Below are 20378 nucleotides of genomic sequence, written 5' to 3' on the forward strand. Positions count from 1 at the left end.
TCAATATTTCATAGTTTCAGAATACCCAAAAAGAATTTCAAAAATGGTCTAATCTGTGGAGATATAAAATTTCACAAAAGAATCAACACCAATGTAATTTGGATGAATAAACCCTACAAATTGAATCTAATAAATAATTCCCACCAAGTATAAAGTCATGACTCAGATTCTTTATCAAAAATATATTCCTTACTTTTGGCATATCTTGAATTGTCAGTTAGTGTAATGGCACCAGGGAAACTTTCAATCTAATAAATCACCAATGATTCTGCATGCAAAACTAATTCTTCAAACTAGTTTAAACTATTTCATTAACCTTTTAATAATAAAACACATAAATCTAAAAGTCATGCTACATCCTTAATCATTATACAAAAAAAAACATGTTATTAAGGCAACAATCACTACAAGCATTTTGACTCTATTGTCTCTTAAACAGTGTTAAAACTCAGGAAGGGAGGTGCTGAGCGTTACCATGACAACAAAGGCATGAACCAACCTAGTAGGTGGGCGGAGTCAGGCAGAACTAACCTCTGATTGACAGCCTATGGGCGGACCCACAGTTTCTTCATCCCATCCCACATTAGTGTAACTTAAACTGCAAAGCTATTAACATGCACCTACCTCAGAAACAAGCTGCTTCTTAACTCTCCTGAAAACTCAAAGTTTTAATCAATCTGGGATTTAGAAACAATATTCTAAACATGGATTATTGTTTCATGCAACATATAAACAAACATTAATTCCAACAAAACAAAGACAAAACATCAGAGACAGACAAATGGCCAAATTTGAAGCTTCAAGAATTCAAATAAATTTTTAACAATCTCTTTTCAGAATATGTTTTCTCAGCCATATCTTTTAATGCTATAATTGATCAATGTTGTTATGATAATCGTCAGGATCCTTTTTTTTTTTTTTAAATGAGTGCACATAGTCCAAAAAATCTCAAAGTATTTAGAAGCACAGCAACAGTTTTCTCTTATATGAATCCAAATTTACTGATGCTGAAACCTTTTGCTAATTCTTTGTACTGTAACTCTGTAATAATAATAACTACAATCCTGTGAGTTATTGTTATAATTCTCTTTTTGTTTGGCTCAATTTGATCGCAGCTGCATTGCAGAATTTCAAGTTAAATGCAAAGAAGTATTTTTAATTTAATTCAATTCAAATTCAAAGATACTTTATTGATCCCCGAGGGGAAATTAGAAAAGTCAGCGTTGACATTTTCATGTTATACCCAAACTAAACAAAACTGCAGTGTTTGACTTAATCATAAATTAAGATAAGAAGCTTGTCTCCAAACTGGACTTTTCCCCACATAGTGTTTCAAAAAAGAACAAACATCATTTTCTTTAATTGGGTTATTTAAATTTTGAGAGTTGGGGAGAACTTATTACTAGAACCCCTCTTTTACAATCCAAATGGTGATAAATGTTCTAATATTTTATCTCTTAGTAATCTGAAATCACCTTGTGTACCTTTGTATTCATATGTATTCCTTTAATCTTTAAACCCTAAGAAATCAAACAAGGAGACTTGAGTTTGATCCGACCATCCTCTTACTGTTAAGAGGGCCTTTATTTCTTTTATTTTCCTAAAATGAAGGATTTTACTTGTCTTGATTCTGTTATAAAAATCCTAACCTTGGTTCCAAAACTAAACTCTTCAACCCCAATCTGTGTCCCCAGAGTAGAAATTTTGAGTATTATTGCATTTCAAAGTCACCAAAATGACTGGAACTCATCATTGGCTTAGATCTATTTTAATAAGTAATCAGCCTACCTTTAATTAAGTATTATAATTTTATGGACCCAAAATCTATGGCTCACAGGCTTCAGGAGTCCAGGAACCACAAGTTGAGTACTACTGCATTGAACAATGGTGTTAACTTTCTGCAGAGATTGAAGGATTGGCTAAATATATTATTTCTGCTTGGACAATAATCAGATTTAAAATTATTAGTTCACAGCTCCTAATTTACCTCAGATCATATTTGCTTGTAACCCAGTTCTAAAATCCAGACTCAAAAACGCAGATGTTGAACTCAAATCCCATATATGTGTATATGTGTGTGTGAGAGAGGCAGAAGAAAAGTTTAGTATAGGTTCAGATTTTGCATAAAGAAATATTATCAGTCAGTCAGTCAGTTGTCCCCCTGCCTGTCACTTCCTTCCACAACATGAACTATACTCCTTTCTAAAACAACTTTCTTTTCGACTCTCTAATGTCCCTTTTCACTTTTACCTTCTTTCCCGACTGATCGCAATATTTAAGACAAACGAAACTTCCTTCAGGAAAGTTTTAACTCTTTTACCCCTTAATTGATGCACTCTGTGCTTTTTAATATTTTTCTTATGTTTTTTTATTTATTTTTCCATCAACTGTTTTACTTGAAACTTTTTAAACTATTTAACTTATTTACACTCAAACTTCCACGCTGTGAAAAACCAAACGTATCTTCCAAATTAAAGCACATTTAACACAATCATCCCCACTTTTTCCTTTCATTATTTTATAAATCAGAGAATGAAGAAGGAGACACCCCTGATGCCTCAAGGTTCCGGAACCATTTTTTTTTTTTACCTGTTCAGCGGCACGTCTGCCCACTGGCTTTTCTCCTTTATGAGGTGTAGAAAATTGCTAAAAACCACCCGCAAAACCCTGTGTTTTGCTTTATCCCATTGTTACCAATGAGAACCTCCCTGCCATTTCTTTGCAGGGTAACCGGGCCCTCAGCTGATGTCCTCCCTCTCGCAACTCTGGAACCTAATTAATTAGTTAGGAGATGATGGTTAATGTGTAATAAAAATAATAATATACATTATATCATACAGAGCAACTTCTCACCCAGATATATTTGACGACAAATTGTTCGGATCTAATCAGCCAGAAGCCGCAGGCGGGCACCAGAACTCCCCTCCGTAAAATGGAAGTGGACTGAGGACAACGTCTCCAGGCTGGCCAGGCGTCCGTGTCCCCTCCTGCGGTCTCCTCTGGCACGTCAGATCCTGTTCGTGACGCTAAAATTGTTGTGGAATTTTCTTATCAAAGTGGGTAGAAGTTGACTCATAACAAGAGAAAATCCGGACTTTGTCTTAATAAGTTTTATTCAAAGGCATTCAGCGTTTGAAGACCCTGACACTGAGGTTAGTCAGTGAAACAGAGCCCCGATCAACATTTACACACAGTATTTATACCAGAACATGACAGTGTTATCTCAACACTTCAAAGAGTCTGTGTTTTATGACCCCAGACCCTTCTCGGGTTCAGAGGTGACTAGGTTACCTAGGAACAACCATCTACTCTCCCCGAGGCATCACCCTAACAAATGTCCTTAACCATTAAACTTCTGATAATGGCTTTTACAGCTTCCTCCTCTAACACAGATGTTCACTGGAGTGAGGTAAACCAAAGGTCATACACTGTGGAATGCTTACTGCAAGAATTTCCATCACACATGTTACATTTTCAAAGATTGTGCGTGCAATGGATAACAGGTACAAAAGAGGTGCTGATCACCCTATTTAAAGGAGGAAATTGCATGTGCTAAAAACATGCAAGAGTTGTTGCGCTGCATCACTATGAATGATAAAGTTGCTGATTGTTTCCTTGTCTATCATTCTGCTCTTGCTTTTCAGGACTGTTACAGTTTGTTAACCTTTCTCATCGCTATACACAGCAGCAGGTTTGTCATCTCAGCCTCTGAGTTTGAATTTGTTCTGCAAGCAAATGCTTAATGTTTGTGGCCCGGACAGACCTAGTGAGGCAAATACTACATCCTACTTTGCCTTTAATCAAACTATTTTAATTAAGGATTACAGGCTATTGCACAGGAGGGCAGAGCTTTGTCCAAAGTGCTGCATCATTGGAGCGCGCACAGCTTGTTAACTGTTGCTGGACATAACTCACAATGGTTGCAGCTTAGAAATTGGCAAATCAATATTAACAATAAGAAAGACAAACATGTCTGTCTATTAATTTTTTAGAGGTTTGCCTCCCTTGAACTTTTAGTTATTTTAGGAGACTCGCCGGGTTCTTATAATTTTTAGAGTATATGTTTGAAGAGTTTGGAGTTTAACATAAATAGCCACAATATTTAACCCTGAACATAATATTAGCAACATAAAAATAACTTGTAGGAGTATAGCTTTGCTAATTTTAAACATAATGCCACATAACTGTCCTGCAAAGAATTTGAATCGAACATTTATATACATAAATGTGACATGATGTTTGTGGAAGGTCTGATTACAGGTCAACATTTCATAGTTTCAGAATACCCAAAAAGAATTTCAAAAATGGTCTAATCTGTGGAGATATAAAATTTCACAAAAGAATCAACACCATAATTTCAGAGAGGTTTTCATAATGTGGTCTTAGGGAGCTATGCACCATTTATATAAACAAAGTACAATGTTTCTCTCGCATTGTCACTAAGTCCTCACTGGAGGTATGAGCTACCCTTTTTCCCATGAGTGCTAAAACGTTTGGAACCCCATGTTACTTTATTCTGACATTCCCCTCTTCTGGCGCAGGGTCCAACCCATGCGACAATCCAGCAAAAAGTTTGTACAAAAATGTTTTAGTAACCAAGATCACATAACCTAGAACCAAAGAAATGAATTCTGACATAACTATGTGTCACTATGAATTTAACGAAAGCAACATAAAGAAAATCCAGATGTTTTTACCTGTAATTCAGTTCCATTAACAACCAAACACAAACTGTAATTATTCAGGTCATCAATGTCTCACTTAGAAATTAGTCACATATCATCCTAATTTGTCTTGTACAAAGATGAGTATTAGATTAATGGACATCCAATGTAATTTGGATGAATAAACCCTACAAATTGAATCTAATAAATAATTCCCACCAAGTATAAAGTCATGACTCAGATTCTTTATCAAAAATATATTCCTTACTTTTGGCATATCTTGAATTGTCAGTTAGTGTAATGGCACCAGGGAAACTTTCAATCTAATAAATCACCAATGATTCTGCATGCAAAACTAATTCTTCAAACTAGTTTAAACTATTTCATTAACCTTTTAATAATAAAACACATAAATCTAAAAGTCATGCTACATCCTTAATCATTATACAAAAAAAACATGTTATTAAGGCAACAATCACTACAAGCATTTTGATTCTATTGTCTCTTAAACAGTGTTAAAACTCAGGAAGGGAGGTGCTGAGCGTTACCATGACAACAAAGGCATGAACCAACCTACTAGGTGGGCGGAGTCAGGCAGAACTAACCTCTGATTGACAGCCTATGGGCGGACCCACAGTTTCTTCATCCCATCCCACATTAGTGTAACTTAAACTGCAAAGCTATTAACATGCACCTACCTCAGAAACAAGCTGCTTCTTAACTCTCCTGAAAACTCAAAGTTTTAATCAATCTGGGATTTAGAAACAATATTCTAAACATGGATTATTGTTCCATGCAACATATAAACAAACATTAATTCCAACAAAACAAAGACAAAACATCAAAGACAGACAAATGGCCAAATTTGAAGCTTCAAGAATTCAAAGAAATTTTTAACAATCTCTTTTCAGAATATGTTTTCTCAGCCATATCTTTTAATGCTATAATTGATCAATGTTGTTATGATAATCGTCAGGATCCTTTTTTTTTTTTTTTAAATGAGTGCACATAGTCCAAAAAATCTCAAAGTATTTAGAAGCACAGCAACAGTTTTCTCTTATATGAATCCAAATTTACTGATGCTGAAACCTTTTGCTAATTCTTTGTACTGTAACTCTGTAATAATAACTACAATCCTGAGAGTTATTGTTATAATTCTCTTTTTGTTTGGCTCAATTTGATCGCAGCTGCATTGCAGAATTTCAAGTTAAATGCAAAGAAGTATTTTTAATTTAATTCAATTCAAATTCAAAGATACTTTATTGATCCCCGAGGGGAAATTAGAAAAGTCAGCGTTGACATTTTCATGTTATACCCAAACTAAACAAAACTGCAGTGTTTGACTTAATCATAAATTAAGATAAGAAGCTTGTCTCCAAACTGGACATTCTCCCACATAGTGTTTCAAAAAAGAACAAACATCATTTTCTTTAATTGGGCTATTTAAATTTTGAGAGTTGGGGAGAACTTATTACTAGAACCCCTCTTTTACAATCCAAATGGTGATAAATGTTCCAATATTGTATCTCTTAGTAATCTGAAATCACCTTGTGTACCTTTGTATTCATATGTATTCCTTTAATCTTTAAACCCTAAGAAATCAAACAAGGAGACTTGAGTTTGATCTGACCATCCTCTTACTGTTAAGAGAGCCTTTATTTCTTTTCTTTTCCTAAAATGAAGGATTTTACTGATCTTGATTCTGTTATAAAAATCCTAACCTTGGTTCCAAAACTAAACTCTTCAACCCCAATCTGTGTTCCCCAGAGTAGAAACTTTGAGTATTATTGCATTTCAAAGTCACCAAAATGACTGGAACTCATCATTGGCTTAGATCTATTTTAATAAGTAATCAGCCTACCTTTAATTAAGTATTATAATTTTATGGACCCAAAATCTATGGCTCACAGGCTTTAGGAGTCCAGGAACCACAAGTTGAGTACTACTGCATTGAACAATGGTGTTAACTTTCTGCAGAGATTGAAGGATTGGCTAAATATATTATTTCTGCTTGGACAATAATCAGATTTAAAATTATTAGTTCACAGCTCCTAATTTACCTCAGATCATATTTGCTTGTAACCCAGTTCTAAAATCCAGACTCAAAAACGCAGATGTTGAACTCAAATCCCATATATGTGTATATGTGTGTGTGAGAGAGGCAGAAGAAAAGTTTAGTATAGGTTCAGATTTTGCATAAAGAAATATTATCAGTCAGTCAGTCAGTTGTCCCCCTGCCTGTCACTTCCTTCCACAACATGAACTATACTCCTTTCTAAAACAACTTTCTTTTCGACTCTCTAATGTCCCTTTTCACTTTTACCTTCTTTCCCGACTGATCGCAATATTTAAGACAAACAAAACTTCCTTCAGGAATGTTTTAACTCTTTAACCCCTTAATTGATGCACTCTGTGCTTTTTAATCTTTTCTTATGTTTTTTTATTTATTTTTCCATCAACTGTTTTACTTGAAACTTTTTAAACTATTTAACTTATTTACACTCAAACTTCCACGCTGTGAAAAACCAAACGTATCTTCCAAATTAAAGCACATTTAACACAATCATCCCCACTTTTTCCTTTCATTATTTTATAAATCAGAGAATGAAGAAGGAGACACCCCTGATGCCTCAAGGTTCCGGAACCATTTTTTTTTTTACCTGTTCAGCGGCACGTCTGCCCACTGGCTTTTCTCCTTTATGAGGTGTAGAAAATTGCTAAAAACCACCCGCAAAACCCTGTGTTTTGCTTTATCCTATTGTTACCAATGAGAACCTCCCTGCCATTTCTTTGCAGGGTAACTGGGCACTCAGCTGATGTCCTCCCTCTCGCAACTCTGGAACCTAATTAATTAGTTAGGAGATGATGGTTAATGTGTAATAAAAATAATAATATACATTATATCATACAGAGCAACTTCTCACCCAGATATATTTGACGACAAATTGTTCGGATCTAATCAGCCAGAAGCCGCAGGCGGGCACCAGAACTCCCCTCCGTAAAATGGAAGTGGACTGAGGACAACGTCTCCAGGCTGGCCAGGCGTCCGTATCCCCTCCTGCGGTCTCCTCTGGCACGTCAGATCCTGTTCGTGACGCTAAACTTGTTGTGGAATTTTCTTATCAAAGTGGGTAGAAGTTGACTCATAACAAGAGAAAATCCGGACTTTGTCTTAATAAGTTTTATTCAAAGGCATTCAGCGTTTGAAGACCCTGACACTGAGGTTAGTCAGTGAAACAGAGCCCCGATCAACATTTACACACAGTATTTATACCAGAACATGACAGTGTTATCTCAACACTTCAAAGAGTCTGTGTTTTATGACCCCAGACCCTTCTCGGGTTCAGAGGTGACTAGGTTACCTAGGAACAACCATCTACTCTCCCTGAGGCATCACCCTAACAAATGTCCTTAACCATTAAACTTCTGATAATGGCTTTTACAGCTTCCTCCTCTAACACAGATGTTCACTGGAGTGAGGTAAACCAAAGGTCATACACTGTGGAATGCTTACTGCAAGAATTTCCATCACACATGTTACATTTTCAAAGATTGTGCGTGCAATGGATAACAGGTACAAAAGAGGTGCTGATCACCCTATTTAAAGGAGGAAATTGCATGTGCTAAAAACATGCAAGAGTTGTTGCGCTGCATCACTATGAATGATAAAGTTGCTGATTGTTTCCTTGTCTATCATTCTGCTCTTGCTTTTCAGGACTGTTACAGTTTGTTAACCTTTCTCATCGCTATACACAGCAGCAGGTTTGTCATCTCAGCCTCTGAGTTTGAAGTTGTTCTGCAAGCAAATGCTTAATGTTTGTGGCCCGGACAGACCTAGTGAGGCAAATACTACATCCTACTTTGCCTTTAATCAAACTATTTTAATTAAGGATTACAGGCTATTGCACAGGAGGGCAGAGCTTTGTCCAAAGTGCTGCATCATTGGAGCGCGCACAGCTTGTTAACTGTTGCTGGACATAACTCACAATGGTTGCAGCTTAGAAATTGGCAAATCAATATTAACAATAAGAAAGACAAACATGTCTGTCTATTAATTTTTTAGAGGTTTGCCTTCCTTGAACTTTTAGTTATTTTAGGAGACTCGCCGGGTTCTTTTAATTTTTAGAGTATATGTTTGAAGAGTTTGGAGTTTAACATAAATAGCCACAATATTTAACCCTGAACATAATATTAGCAACATAAAAATAACTTGTAGGAGTATAGCTTTGCTAATTTTAAACATAATGTCACATAACTGTCCTGCAAAGAATTTGAATCGAACATTTATATACATAAACTAAATTGTTTTCCAATGATTTTACTGAATTAGTTTAGTTTTTCCCAAAATAATTAATGATATACAACATGTTTTATTTTTTAAATTGTTTTTTGGTGACATTAAGTCATTTTTAACTGTATAAACCAACCCGTGGCATATGTTCACATTTAGAAAACATAATCAAACTGATCCAGCTCCAATTGCTCTGCACTGACACAATGTTACTGTCAATAAGACAAATTGGTTTGTTTAGTGACAATGTTAAAGCATACACTTGTCTTTTTCAACACATGGATAGGCCGCCTTAAAATGATTGATTTTTCATTTGCTAAAATGTGATTTTATCTTCCAGTTTGCAAATAAGGGATTTAATCTGCCTTATAATGTCTTTATTTCTTTTCCATTAATTAAATTAATTCTAATTAATCAACATGTACATTTACAGTTAATAGGCTTTGTGCTCTTCTCGCCTAATGATCAGTTATGTGCAAACTTCGCCATGATCATATTTGTGCTTCAGCAGCTGATGATTTCACTGAGGGACCGCTCCTGAGGGACTGGGAATACAATGCAGTCACTAGCCCTGGGGGTCCTGCGGGCGTCCCCTGTCAAGGAATGGGGTAGATGGTGAGCAGTCTGCCCCCTAAGATCGATTGAGCAATAGTTACAAGGCTGCAGCTCCTCATGGTCCCGCTGGTAATGGGTTAACCCTGCAAAGTCAGCTTGCCCAAAAGGGGGCTATGCCTGACCAGCTAGCCCCTGTAGTATGGTCACAAACTCAATGGTATGTTACAGGACCATCCTTCTGGCTTATCGAAATGGGGGCCAGTGCAGCTTGGGACAGGGCTGTTACTGTGCGAGCAAATCTGTCACTCCAAAATGTTTATGGTTGGACATTTTGGAACTAGTGAACCAACCTCCCTAATGGGCGCTTGAACCAGCCCAAAGGAGTGTTTGCCTTGGAGCCCAGCACACTTAGTGGTGATGGCCACTAGCTGGTAATCTACCTGCAGGGAAAGATTGTGTCATTGGGTACGCAGGTTCAAGAGGACAACTGGTGGTGCCGAGAGAGCGAGTTGATCTCACTTAGTCAGTCCCCTGGAAATCCCTCAGCGGTGACCGAATTATTGACTGTCTCCATGCTGACCGTTTTACGTGTGCGACAGATTTCAGCAGAGGAGGATCGGTCCAGCAGGGGATCGTGGGGCCATGGGCTCATGGGTCGGCTCTACGGACCAGCCCCTAACCGTGTCGGGGTACCCGGCCCCTCTGGAGCTTGCCATGAGTCTCCTCTCTAGCAGGAGAAGTCACGCAAAACTCAAAACATTTGACTACGACTTCAGATCAGATGAGATGACCTGCTGAATTTAAGCACATTACTAAGAGGAGGATAATAAACTAACAAGGATTCCAGCTGTACATTTCGTTGGAATGTAAAATTGCAATGAAGGTGATTAACGAATAGATTATTTAAAGCAGTCAAGAAGGACAATTTCCACCTGAAGAAACCCCAGAGAGTTATGCAACCCAAAGAAATGGAAATATGACAAATCTCAGTACAAAATTAACAAAAACTGTAGAAAATGGAATAGTAGCAAATATAACTAGAACATAATGACATCAGCAACCAGGAACAGATTCAAAAAATTGAAGAAGTCCCACAGAATGAAACTGGCACTTTTGTTTCCTTTAGAGGAATTAGTCTTTGTACGAGACCGTGCTTCATCTTAGAAGGGGTGAGAGGCAGCATATCTAGCATATCGCTGCTATTTAAAACAGTAAGTTCCTTTATGCTGATCTCTATTTGTTTTAATTGAAATGGTAATGATCATTGTAATTTCAGGGAAACTATGTTATATATTGTTGTTAAAAAGTAAAACAGGTTTAGATTTTCATCTAAACTGGGCTCTTGGTAAATTCTGAAACAGTTACATTAGTATGTGGCGTGCTTTGTTGTCAATAATGTCACATGACTTAGGCTTCAGTTTTTGGATGTTACTAATACAGAAACATAAAAATATATATTTTGATGCACATTTGAACTCTGGGACATGTTTATATAAATTTCAGTTCTGCACTGACAAGATGAGGCTACCCATCTTATTTTGCATCATTTTGTTGATGACTGATGTCGGCAACTGTCAGAATCTTTGTTATAACCCTCCATATTGCAACATGATTCCTGTACCAGGGCTACCAGGATTGCCAGGTAATGGACAAAACCTTCATTGAATGCGTCATATCTGTAAAATATGTCTTCCAAAATGTATGATATAATTTAGAAAATACAGACATTTATACAAACAAAATGTGTTTCAGTTTGACAAGAAGGCATTAAGCCTGCAGGAAAAGATGAACAGAAACTCCATCTTCCACATTTAGTGGGGAAGTTCTTTTCATAAAGTGATGAGACATGAAGTTTCCAGGGCATATTTAGTAACACATGGTTTATGAAACAACTTACCAAAGTGAGCAACTGTTTCCAAACTTCACACTAATGTCTTTATATTAATATTAATAGATAATAGAAATATGAATAGATAAATATAACAATTTCCTTTAAACACATAACACACTCATACACATGAGCACACATTAAAAAGGGTGCAAAATGTTGGCATGTCTTAACTGGAGAAAAAGTACTGCCATCTGGTGGACAAATATAAAAATAAAACGATAGCTAGTAGTGTAAAATTAAATCTTAACATGATTGAATGCATTAGGTTATGATAAGGTTAGTACAGACTCAAAAATGGCATTTTCAATGGTTTATAATGGAACATTTTATGTTTTACAGAACAATGTATAATTTTAGGCTACTTTAAGGAACTGAGATGACAATTCTAAAATAACAAAACATATAGTCAGCCATTCATTTTCTACCGCTTATTCCATAGTGGGCTGCGGGGGAGCTGGTGCCTATCTCCAGCAGTCTATGGGTGGGAGGCAGGGTACACCCTGGACAGGTCGCCAGTCCATCGCAGGGCAACACACAGACAACCACGCACACACTCATTCATACACCTAAGGGCAATTTAGAGTGACCAATTAACCTAACAGGCATGTCTTTGGACTGTGGGAGGAAGCCGGAGTACCTGGTGAGAACCCACGCATGCACGGGGAGAACATGCAAACTCCATGCAGAAAGACCCCAGGCTGGGAATCAAACCCAGGACCTTCTTTTTTGCTGCAAGGCAACAGTGCTACCAACTGCACCACCGTGCAGCCCCACATATATAGTCATATTTAATAAATCAGAATATGGGTTCAGATTATGCTTGTTTGTCAAATTTAAAGCACCCTTGGAAAATAACCATTAAACAGGTATCAAACATATTCTTCATTAAGCCCATGTTTCTGTATTAAAAATGTATTTTTTATTGAGCTAACGTAATATTCTAATCTTAAATTCCGTCTTTTTATTAGCTGCAAGCTGAAAATCATCGTAATTAACAAAAAAAAAAAAAAAAAAAAAATTCTTGAAAACATGAGTCTGTGTAGAATTAATCCTTATGATATGTTTCATTTAGTAAATTACTGTAATAAATGAACTTTCTAATAATATGTGACAGGCCGTGGCCGGGATCATTTTGAGTTATTTACAGGTCCCGAAAAAGTGCAGTCAAAGCTTTCCAATGATGTCAAACTTCCGGAAGTCGAAAAAGAATTGAAGAAGATATGACCATTTAAATGTTGGCACTCTCCAAGGTACTTTAAGGAGAAAACAGGCTTCACAGCTTTTATAAAATCCACCTGGAAGCTGGGCGCTAACAAAAGTTTTTAATTTGAATAACTTTGTATAGCTTGCTGCAACCCTTCCACCATCAATGTTTGTCAACCGAAGCTCCAATGGCTGCACTGTCATTGAACTCACAGCACTATTTTTCTATGTAAGGATAATTTACAGCACTGCATTACAGTATTTGTGTGCATTTAACAAACAGCTTTCAACTGTCCAAAAATTACAACACCAAATGTAAAGATAACACACCCACAAGCAAAACTAAGTAAAAAACTTAACTTAAAACTCTTCACATTTACAAAACTGAGGAATGTCAACTGTTTAAGATTGGTTTTTTTTTTTTGTTTCTGCATGTTATTTGCGTCTGCAAATTGCATCATGACTGCAACTTGGTCTGAAATAAACATGTTGATACAATGTTATTCCTGCTCTTTTTAATTGCTCTTTTTGTTTTTTAAAGGAACTTTTCAAATAAAGTGTTTTATGGGCCATTTTAAAATACAAAGAAATCCAACCAGTCTTCCAGGTTACAGGGTGGGACAATAAGACAGCACTTTGGAGGCTGGTGATCAATGTGTGTCTGATCAGAATGCAGGTATGAATAGAGCTATGGGTCAATAGTTCACACCTTTTGAATAGTGTTTCTGAACAGGGAAAACAAAAGAAATATTTCTCCCAGCTTTTAATATTTAACTAGTCAGGTTTACGGAACTTCACTGAAAATACATGATTTATTTTCAATATGATGCGTCATAATAGTATTTTTAAAAGCTGTCAAACTCACCCCATGAGAAACTGAAAGGTATTCCTACAGACTTCAATGCCTGCGATCAAATAAGTTGTCCTGACGTGTTTCCTCTTCTTTGGTGTCTTCTTGGCAGATGTTGTCATCGCTGAAGTTTCTACTGTACACCGGTTTGCTTCAAGATGTCCGATGATTCTCAAGTCCTGCTGCTCCCTTTCTGCTCCTAAATAATCCATCTGTATGTTGTACATGAGCTCTGCAGAAAGTTTGCGGCTACAGGACTGTGTCCCAAGTGAAGAATTCTCCTCTCTTCTTCCGTAGCATTTACAGTCATAGTTATGGATGTTCTCCATTTCGCTGTCTCTGTCTTCTTCAAACATTGTGATCGCAATAGCTTCTGATATCTTACGTTTTAGCTCCTCAGCTGCCAGTCCAAAGCTTTCTTCGTCATCCTCGTCTTGAGTTAACATCAGCTGGAAATTAGGAATGTTCTCCAAAGTTATGTTGTCGCTATCATCAATTTCTTCCGCTTCATCTCCTTCTGAAGAGAGTCTGTCGTCGTCATTGATCCTGGTGAACAAGTACTCCAGCCGTGGTTCAGTTCTTGGGCCATGCGTTCAGCTTGGTCCATCTTGAAGAAACAAATTCTTTTGTCAAATTAACAAAGTAGCCATGTGCTTACTTCAAACACAACTTACTGACCAGCACGCATAACAAAAGCCGGCCCGGAGCCACACAAAGCCGTATTTAAATGAGCTGTTGGTTTTCCCTCCCTGATATTCAGATGCAGGTTGGTTGGGTTTTACCCTGAAAACAGGCAGTTTAAACACAAAATCTACCATTTTAAAACCTCCGAAACTGTCATTTAGAGCACTGAGCAGTTACTTTATAACTTCAATTTGCACATTTTGAAATAAAATGAAAATCACTCTTTTTCTCAGATATTGGTGTTTTTTTTTCCTCTTTTTCTCCATTTGAGCTGTGCCGACTTGTTCCTACTTTTCTCATGGCGTGTCACATATTCTAATTTATTGAATATGACTGCATATCTGGAAGATTTGAGCTATTTCAAAAGGCTAAAAGAAATTCTCTAGGATCTCTGAAGGATTAAATCAGTCAATACGACCTTCTGACCTGTAGACCCTATCCACCTAATCTAGATATCTGAATTAGTTTTAGTTCTTACTTCACATATCCACCTGAAAATGATATTAAAAATTATTCCACTGGGGATTTTTTTAAATAAATTGATATGCTGAAAGAGAAGTTCATAAATGTTAAAAAAGGTGAGATGCACTTTTCCTGAATGAAACATACCCTATACTCTGCATGTACATAGAATCCTTGTTGTATGTAATCTGATGGTTAAGTTAGTCACTTCCTAGAGAGGCATTGCTGTACCTTTATCACTTTTCACTATCTGTTCAAGTGAATTATCACATGAACTGATAATTTCCCAAAGGAGCAAAACATATCAGTTTAGAAAGAATATTGCGAGCGCTGCTGGTGGGGCCTTTTATTAAACACAATGAATTGCTCATCTTCCAAGATGAAAATGCTAAGTTTGTCTCAGGGTTTTATTTTTAAGGGTTTTTTTTTTTTTTGCCACACCAGGGCTAGATGGAATTCCTGGAATTTCTGGAATCAAGGGAGAACCTGGACTTCAAGGACCACCTGGACTTCAAGGACCACCTGGTCCAAGGGGATTGCAAGGGCCACCAGGATTTCCTGGAGTATGTCGCGAAGGTATGTCTTGTTTTCCTGTTGACATCTTGAAGTTTTTAACCTGTGAATGGACTGCCGTTGTAATTATCTCTCTGTGTTTTTCAGACAACCCCTATTTTCTGCTTTAAGCATTAAACTGTGGTTTTGCTCTGTCATGTTGAAGTTAGCGTTAGTTCTTTTTTTCCTCCTTTGATTTTGACCCTGGCCTAGAGGGAAAACCTGGTCCAGTAGGGCCACCTGGATCAAGAGGTCCAGTAGGACAAATGGGACCTCGAGGGACACCCGGAGCAGCTGGACCAATAGGGCTACCTGGTCGGCCTGGAATACCAGGCGCACCTGGAGCGTCTGAAATAGGTATGGACAAGGCTGTTCCTTATATTTCCACTGTCATAAACTGTTACCTTTTATTCACTTGCTGTTTAACATTTAACAGCAAAATCTATGTGCCATTACTACAATAAATAACCCTTTCAATTCATCATAGCAGGTGTCAGACAGGGTACGAGTACTTTTAGCTACATCTGACTTATTTTTATTTTGTAATAGAAAGACTCAGAGCTAAACAAACAAGTTAAAAACTTACTTAAACATGACCAGATGACCCTAAAGTCTTTGTGAGAGGACAACAGGTCCAAACAGAAGTCCAAATTGTCCAGGCAACATTTGGTCGGGGAACATATAACAGTGTTTTATTATCCACAATCAACAAGCTTAGGGCAAGCCTGATATACTCCCCTGAAGATCAAAGTAAGATGACAGGAGTTAGAATTCTGCAAAATATTAGAAACTTCTAAAGAAGCAATAAAATCTTTAAATACTGCTGCTGGAATGACCCTCTTTTACAGATGGGAGAAGCTGACCAATAGTTTCGCCTATTGTTCTTAGGCTATTATGCTGTTAGTTTTTTTTATTTTTTTTATTTTTGTTTATTATATGTGTGTGGTCCATTCCCAGGGCCGAAAGGACCACAAGGGCCACCCGGAGTAACAGGCCCAGCTGGACCACAAGGACCACCTGGAGAGCCAGGTTTCATGTTTTATTTTGTAGTCTGCATTTAATTATCTCTGCTATGAACTAATTACCCACAAAAGTTAAATATGATGAACAACAAATACACCATTTAGTTCCAAACTGTTCATATACCTTGCTGAATTAGATTTGAGGTATTTATTTTTATTTCACCAAAATATTTCTTCTAATTGGAAAAAATCTCTTGTCCAAAAAATCATTTTGGAATGGCCCAGCCAGAGTTGAAATTTAAAGCTGATGCAGAATCTAAGACTCATTTCCATAAATCATTAAAATATCAGTGGAAACATGCAAAAAGCTCATCTGCAGTAATAAAAAAGGTTTGATTGCCGAGGTGCTGATAAAGATTTTCCACTGATTAAAATGGTATAAATTGTTTTTCATTAACCATTAAAAAAATAGATTTTATTTCATTGATATTTCTTCTAAATTGTTTTATTGTCTTATGAGAGATTTCTCATTTCCTATCATAAACAAAATTCTCGGTTGAATGAAAATAATTTTACAAATCACATTGTAACAATCATTTCATGAGAGAAGGCAACAAAATATTTTATTCAGCTTTATGGATGACAGTGTATATTAACCAAAAGGTCTACTGAATTATCTTATATAAAAATTAATCCAGCTATTGTAAATACATTTACCTGATATGCAGTCTTATGCAATCAGTAAACTTGCAACTTTTGAAATATACACCATGAGTTTGTGGGTTGCCGATTTGCTGTCAAAACAGCCCTGTCATGCCCAGGCATGGACTCCAGTAGACCCATGAAAGTGCGCTGGAGTATCTGGCATCCACATGTTAGCAGTAGATCATTTAAGTCCTGGCAGTTGAGAGGTGGGACCTCCATGGATTCGACTTTGTTGTCATTCATGTACAACATGTGATCGACTATAAGCATTTAAAAGCCACATCAGCACCTTAAACGTGTTTTTGTGCTTCTTAAACAATTCCCAAACCATTGTTTTCTTTCCCGCACGGTGCATTAACCTTGCCAAAAGAGTTCACACCCACTCAGGGAATACAGCTTTATTGAACAGGTGTGCTTGTTCTGCTACAGCACTTAGGCAGGTAGTAAATGACAAAGTAACATCCACCAGGAACCCTGACTGGTCTGTGCTTAAACAACCTCATATGCGACAAACTGCAATGTACTCTGTATTCTGACACCTTTCTATAAGAACCAGGAACTTTTTCAGCAATCTAAGCTGCCATAATACATCCGTTGGATCGGAGCACATGGTTCAGCCTTCGCTCCCTATTTGCTCCCTATACTTGGCTGATACCCAAAGGTATCTAAAGGTATCAGCCAAGTGAGCCTTGGCTGCCCAAACGCCTGGTTCATCATCCTTCATTCTTTGGTCACTTTTGATAGATACTGAACGCTAATCAACCGGAGACACACCACAAGATTCGGCCTTGGTCAATTCTTACACTTGCCAATTTTTCTTGCTTTTAACATATAAACTTTGACAAAAAAAGAGTTCACTGCCTGCCAAATATATCCCCCTCCAACAAGTGCCATAATGAAGAGACATCGTTATCCACTTCATCTGCATAATGGTATTTGTGTTAATCTGTTTTATTGGTTGAAATTCTTTGCCTTCATGAAAATATGATAAAAATCACTGTCACAAAGCTAGAAGTCCAGTTTTTATGTCCAGGACATTTTGTAATTATTATTTTTAAACTGTGACTTGTTTTGATACAGCTGTTAGCTGCAGTTGTCCTGACATCAAGGCCATACAGGACCGCCTGACCAAGTTAGACATGGGTAAGTATTACGTTTAAGATCTGCTGTAAAGTGTTTTTGGGTAGAGTTGATTTTACTTGTACTTATTTTGATGATTAAACACATTGTATTGATTATTTCGTGAATAAAACCCATAAGTCACAACTTGTAATTATGTCGCAACACAATCAAATCTGCAATTGTCTTTCTATACAGCTTTATATGGGTTTTAACATCACTGTGCATTCAAGTCAAGTTGTACACTAAATCATCTATATTGAAATAACTCCAGAATGAAAAAAATATATATTTTCTATTTTTTTCACTGTTAAATCAACCTGCAAACTTTGACCCAATGTGACCCAAGTCTATTCCTTATTGCCATATTTAACTAATAAGTGCTGTGGTTAATTAGCTAATTTTGAAAGACCCAGCTGTTGACACCTACTTATCCAACTTCAGACAGCCTACATATGCTATCTGGGAATTAATCTCAATCAAGTTTACTAAAGTGGCCTCGGATTTTTCATCAACAAAGGCTACTCTATTGCTATGAATAGTGAAAAGAAAAGGAGAAACCATAAGATTGGAGTCAGGATGCTGCACTTTTTCTAGCAAGAGGGCTTCTGCATCCTTTCATTTAGGACAGTTTTGTCCCAGATTCCCAGACTGTCTCCTAATACACTCTGATGTCCTTTCAAAAAGTACCCCTTTGTCCCATTGGGGTCCTATAGTGACTCTAGGAGGGAGTAACCTGTTTACCCTTAAATCTATCTACCTAGTCAGGACCCAGAAAACTATATTGTTAGAGTAAAGGACACTTACCAAAGAAAAACTCAAAGAGTGAAGGGTTTGTACAAAACTATTGCAGAATAATGGTATTAAAAAAAAAAACAGGCTGTTACAGAGTCTTCTTTTCAAAAACATCCTAAAATGCCCTTCCCCAAATCTTCTAACAGCAGTTCTATAAGGTTTTGTACATTATGTAATCAGGATTAACTTTTTGCGTAGTATAGACAACTATTACATTTCATTAAAATATTTGTTTTCTTTTATTTTGTTCCTCAGTACTTATTCCGGGTTAAGTGTTTTATTGTCTGTCTCTTATTGATCTTCACTGACTAGGCCTTAGATGTTTAAAGTAAATAAATAGGACTGATAATTTAAGGGATCTGCTGATACCCTTCTTATGTTGAAAACAAAATATTTCCTTAGCAAATAGGATTTTAAAATTGGTTGAAATGCACACAGTGCTCCGTTTTTTTGTTCTTATCTTTTTGCATTTTAAAGTTCAACTTATAAACAAGTTACAATCAGGCAGCATTACATGCAAATACTTATAACGTTTTGCCAGTATTAAGATATTTATCAGCAGTTTGTCTACTTCAGTAGTTGAGTATGAAATTTGAGTGGCATTTTTTTCTTCAGCTATAAATTACAGCTTCGTCCGAAAGGTCGGTCAGAAATACTTTGTGTCCAACATGGAAAGAAACCGATTCGAGATGGCAGTGGAGATCTGCTCCCAGCGAGGCTTAGAGTTGGCGCTACCTCAGAACGAAGAGGAAAACAACGCACTGATTGAGGTGTTTAAGGATCCATACACAGAAGCCTGGATCGCTGTCAACAAGAAAAATGCAGAGGGAAATTTTGCCCTTGATATGAATAACCAAACTCTGACCTTTACCAAATGGGAAACAGGGCAGCCAGACACATCCATCCAAGATGCTGGTTGCACCATGGTATCAAAGAAGGGCTTCTGGAAAGTGAATAAGGAATGCTTCCTGAATGCTTTCATTGTTTGTCAGATCTAAATGGTTCTGAGTGTTTCATGTTATAATTTCTCAGCAATTTAACAATCTACTACGTCATGGATATTTTCTTTTATTTTGTGTATTTCAGTTAACTCATAATGTGGTTGAAACAGGAAACATCAAGCAATTTTTTTGTTGCGTCCAATACTGTCTACTGATAAAGCTAATAAAGCTAATGTCATCAAATAAAGAGTGCACAATCAGTTTGACATCAATGTTTTTTTTATTTATTTATTACCATCATACACAATATTAGCAAAAGTACTTGCTTGTCCAATTTGTAAATGGAGCCACTGTTCGCGACAACAGCCACTTGAGAGAGAGACAGAGACAAAGAGACAGTTTCAAAATGGACACTGAGAGGCGTCATAAAGAGCTCTGTGGGGATGTGGAAGACAACTTTGAAGAGTTCCTGAGCATGAATAGTAATTATGGTGAGTGAAATGTTGTTCATATACACTGTTCTCTAAAATCTTAGGACATGGGGAAAAAAGGGACTCAGAAATGTTCAGTTCAACTGTTTGTAAACTGTTTGTTTAGACATGCTTGATGAGTCGATCAGTTTAGATCACATGACATGGAAGCTACTGAATTATGTTGCGTGTAATTTGATCTGTAATTTGTTGACGATCCTTAAGTGAACCACT

The 20378-nt window shown here is 36.9% G+C and overlaps 1 protein-coding gene across 2 annotated transcripts; it reads left to right on the plus strand.

Moving 5' to 3' along the window:
* Positions 1-10590: 10590 nt before the first annotated feature.
* On the plus strand, positions 10591-19940 carry LOC124878067 (pulmonary surfactant-associated protein D-like). Of its 2 annotated transcripts, none has more exons than XM_047381829.1 (7): positions 10591-10721; positions 11014-11152; positions 15045-15176; positions 15366-15509; positions 16110-16181; positions 17900-17962; positions 19349-19940. In XM_047381829.1, exons 2-7 carry the CDS (start codon positions 11029-11031, stop codon positions 19729-19731), a joined length of 918 nt encoding a protein of 305 aa, XP_047237785.1. In that variant the 5' UTR covers positions 10591-10721; positions 11014-11028; the 3' UTR covers positions 19732-19940. The 2 variants fall into 2 exon arrangements, with proteins under 2 accessions (XP_047237785.1, XP_047237794.1); XM_047381838.1 differs by having other exon boundaries at positions 16119-16181.
* Positions 19941-20378: the final 438 nt, after the last annotated feature.

Source organism: Girardinichthys multiradiatus, chromosome 2 (assembly GCF_021462225.1).
Source record: "Girardinichthys multiradiatus isolate DD_20200921_A chromosome 2, DD_fGirMul_XY1, whole genome shotgun sequence".
NCBI lineage: Eukaryota > Metazoa > Chordata > Actinopteri > Cyprinodontiformes > Goodeidae > Girardinichthys > Girardinichthys multiradiatus.

Excerpts from the sequence above, each read along its gene's own strand:
- LOC124878067 (XM_047381829.1), top strand. The coding sequence starts at position 11,029 with ATGAGGCTACCCATCTTATTTTGCATCATTTTGTTGATGACTGATGTC. Across the intron at positions 16,182-17,899 it reads AGGACCACCTGGAGAGCCAG|CTGTTAGCTGCAGTTGTCCT; the intron begins GTTTCATGTTTT and ends GTTTTGATACAG. Across the intron at positions 17,963-19,348 it reads CCTGACCAAGTTAGACATGG|CTATAAATTACAGCTTCGTC; the intron begins GTAAGTATTACG and ends TTTTTTCTTCAG.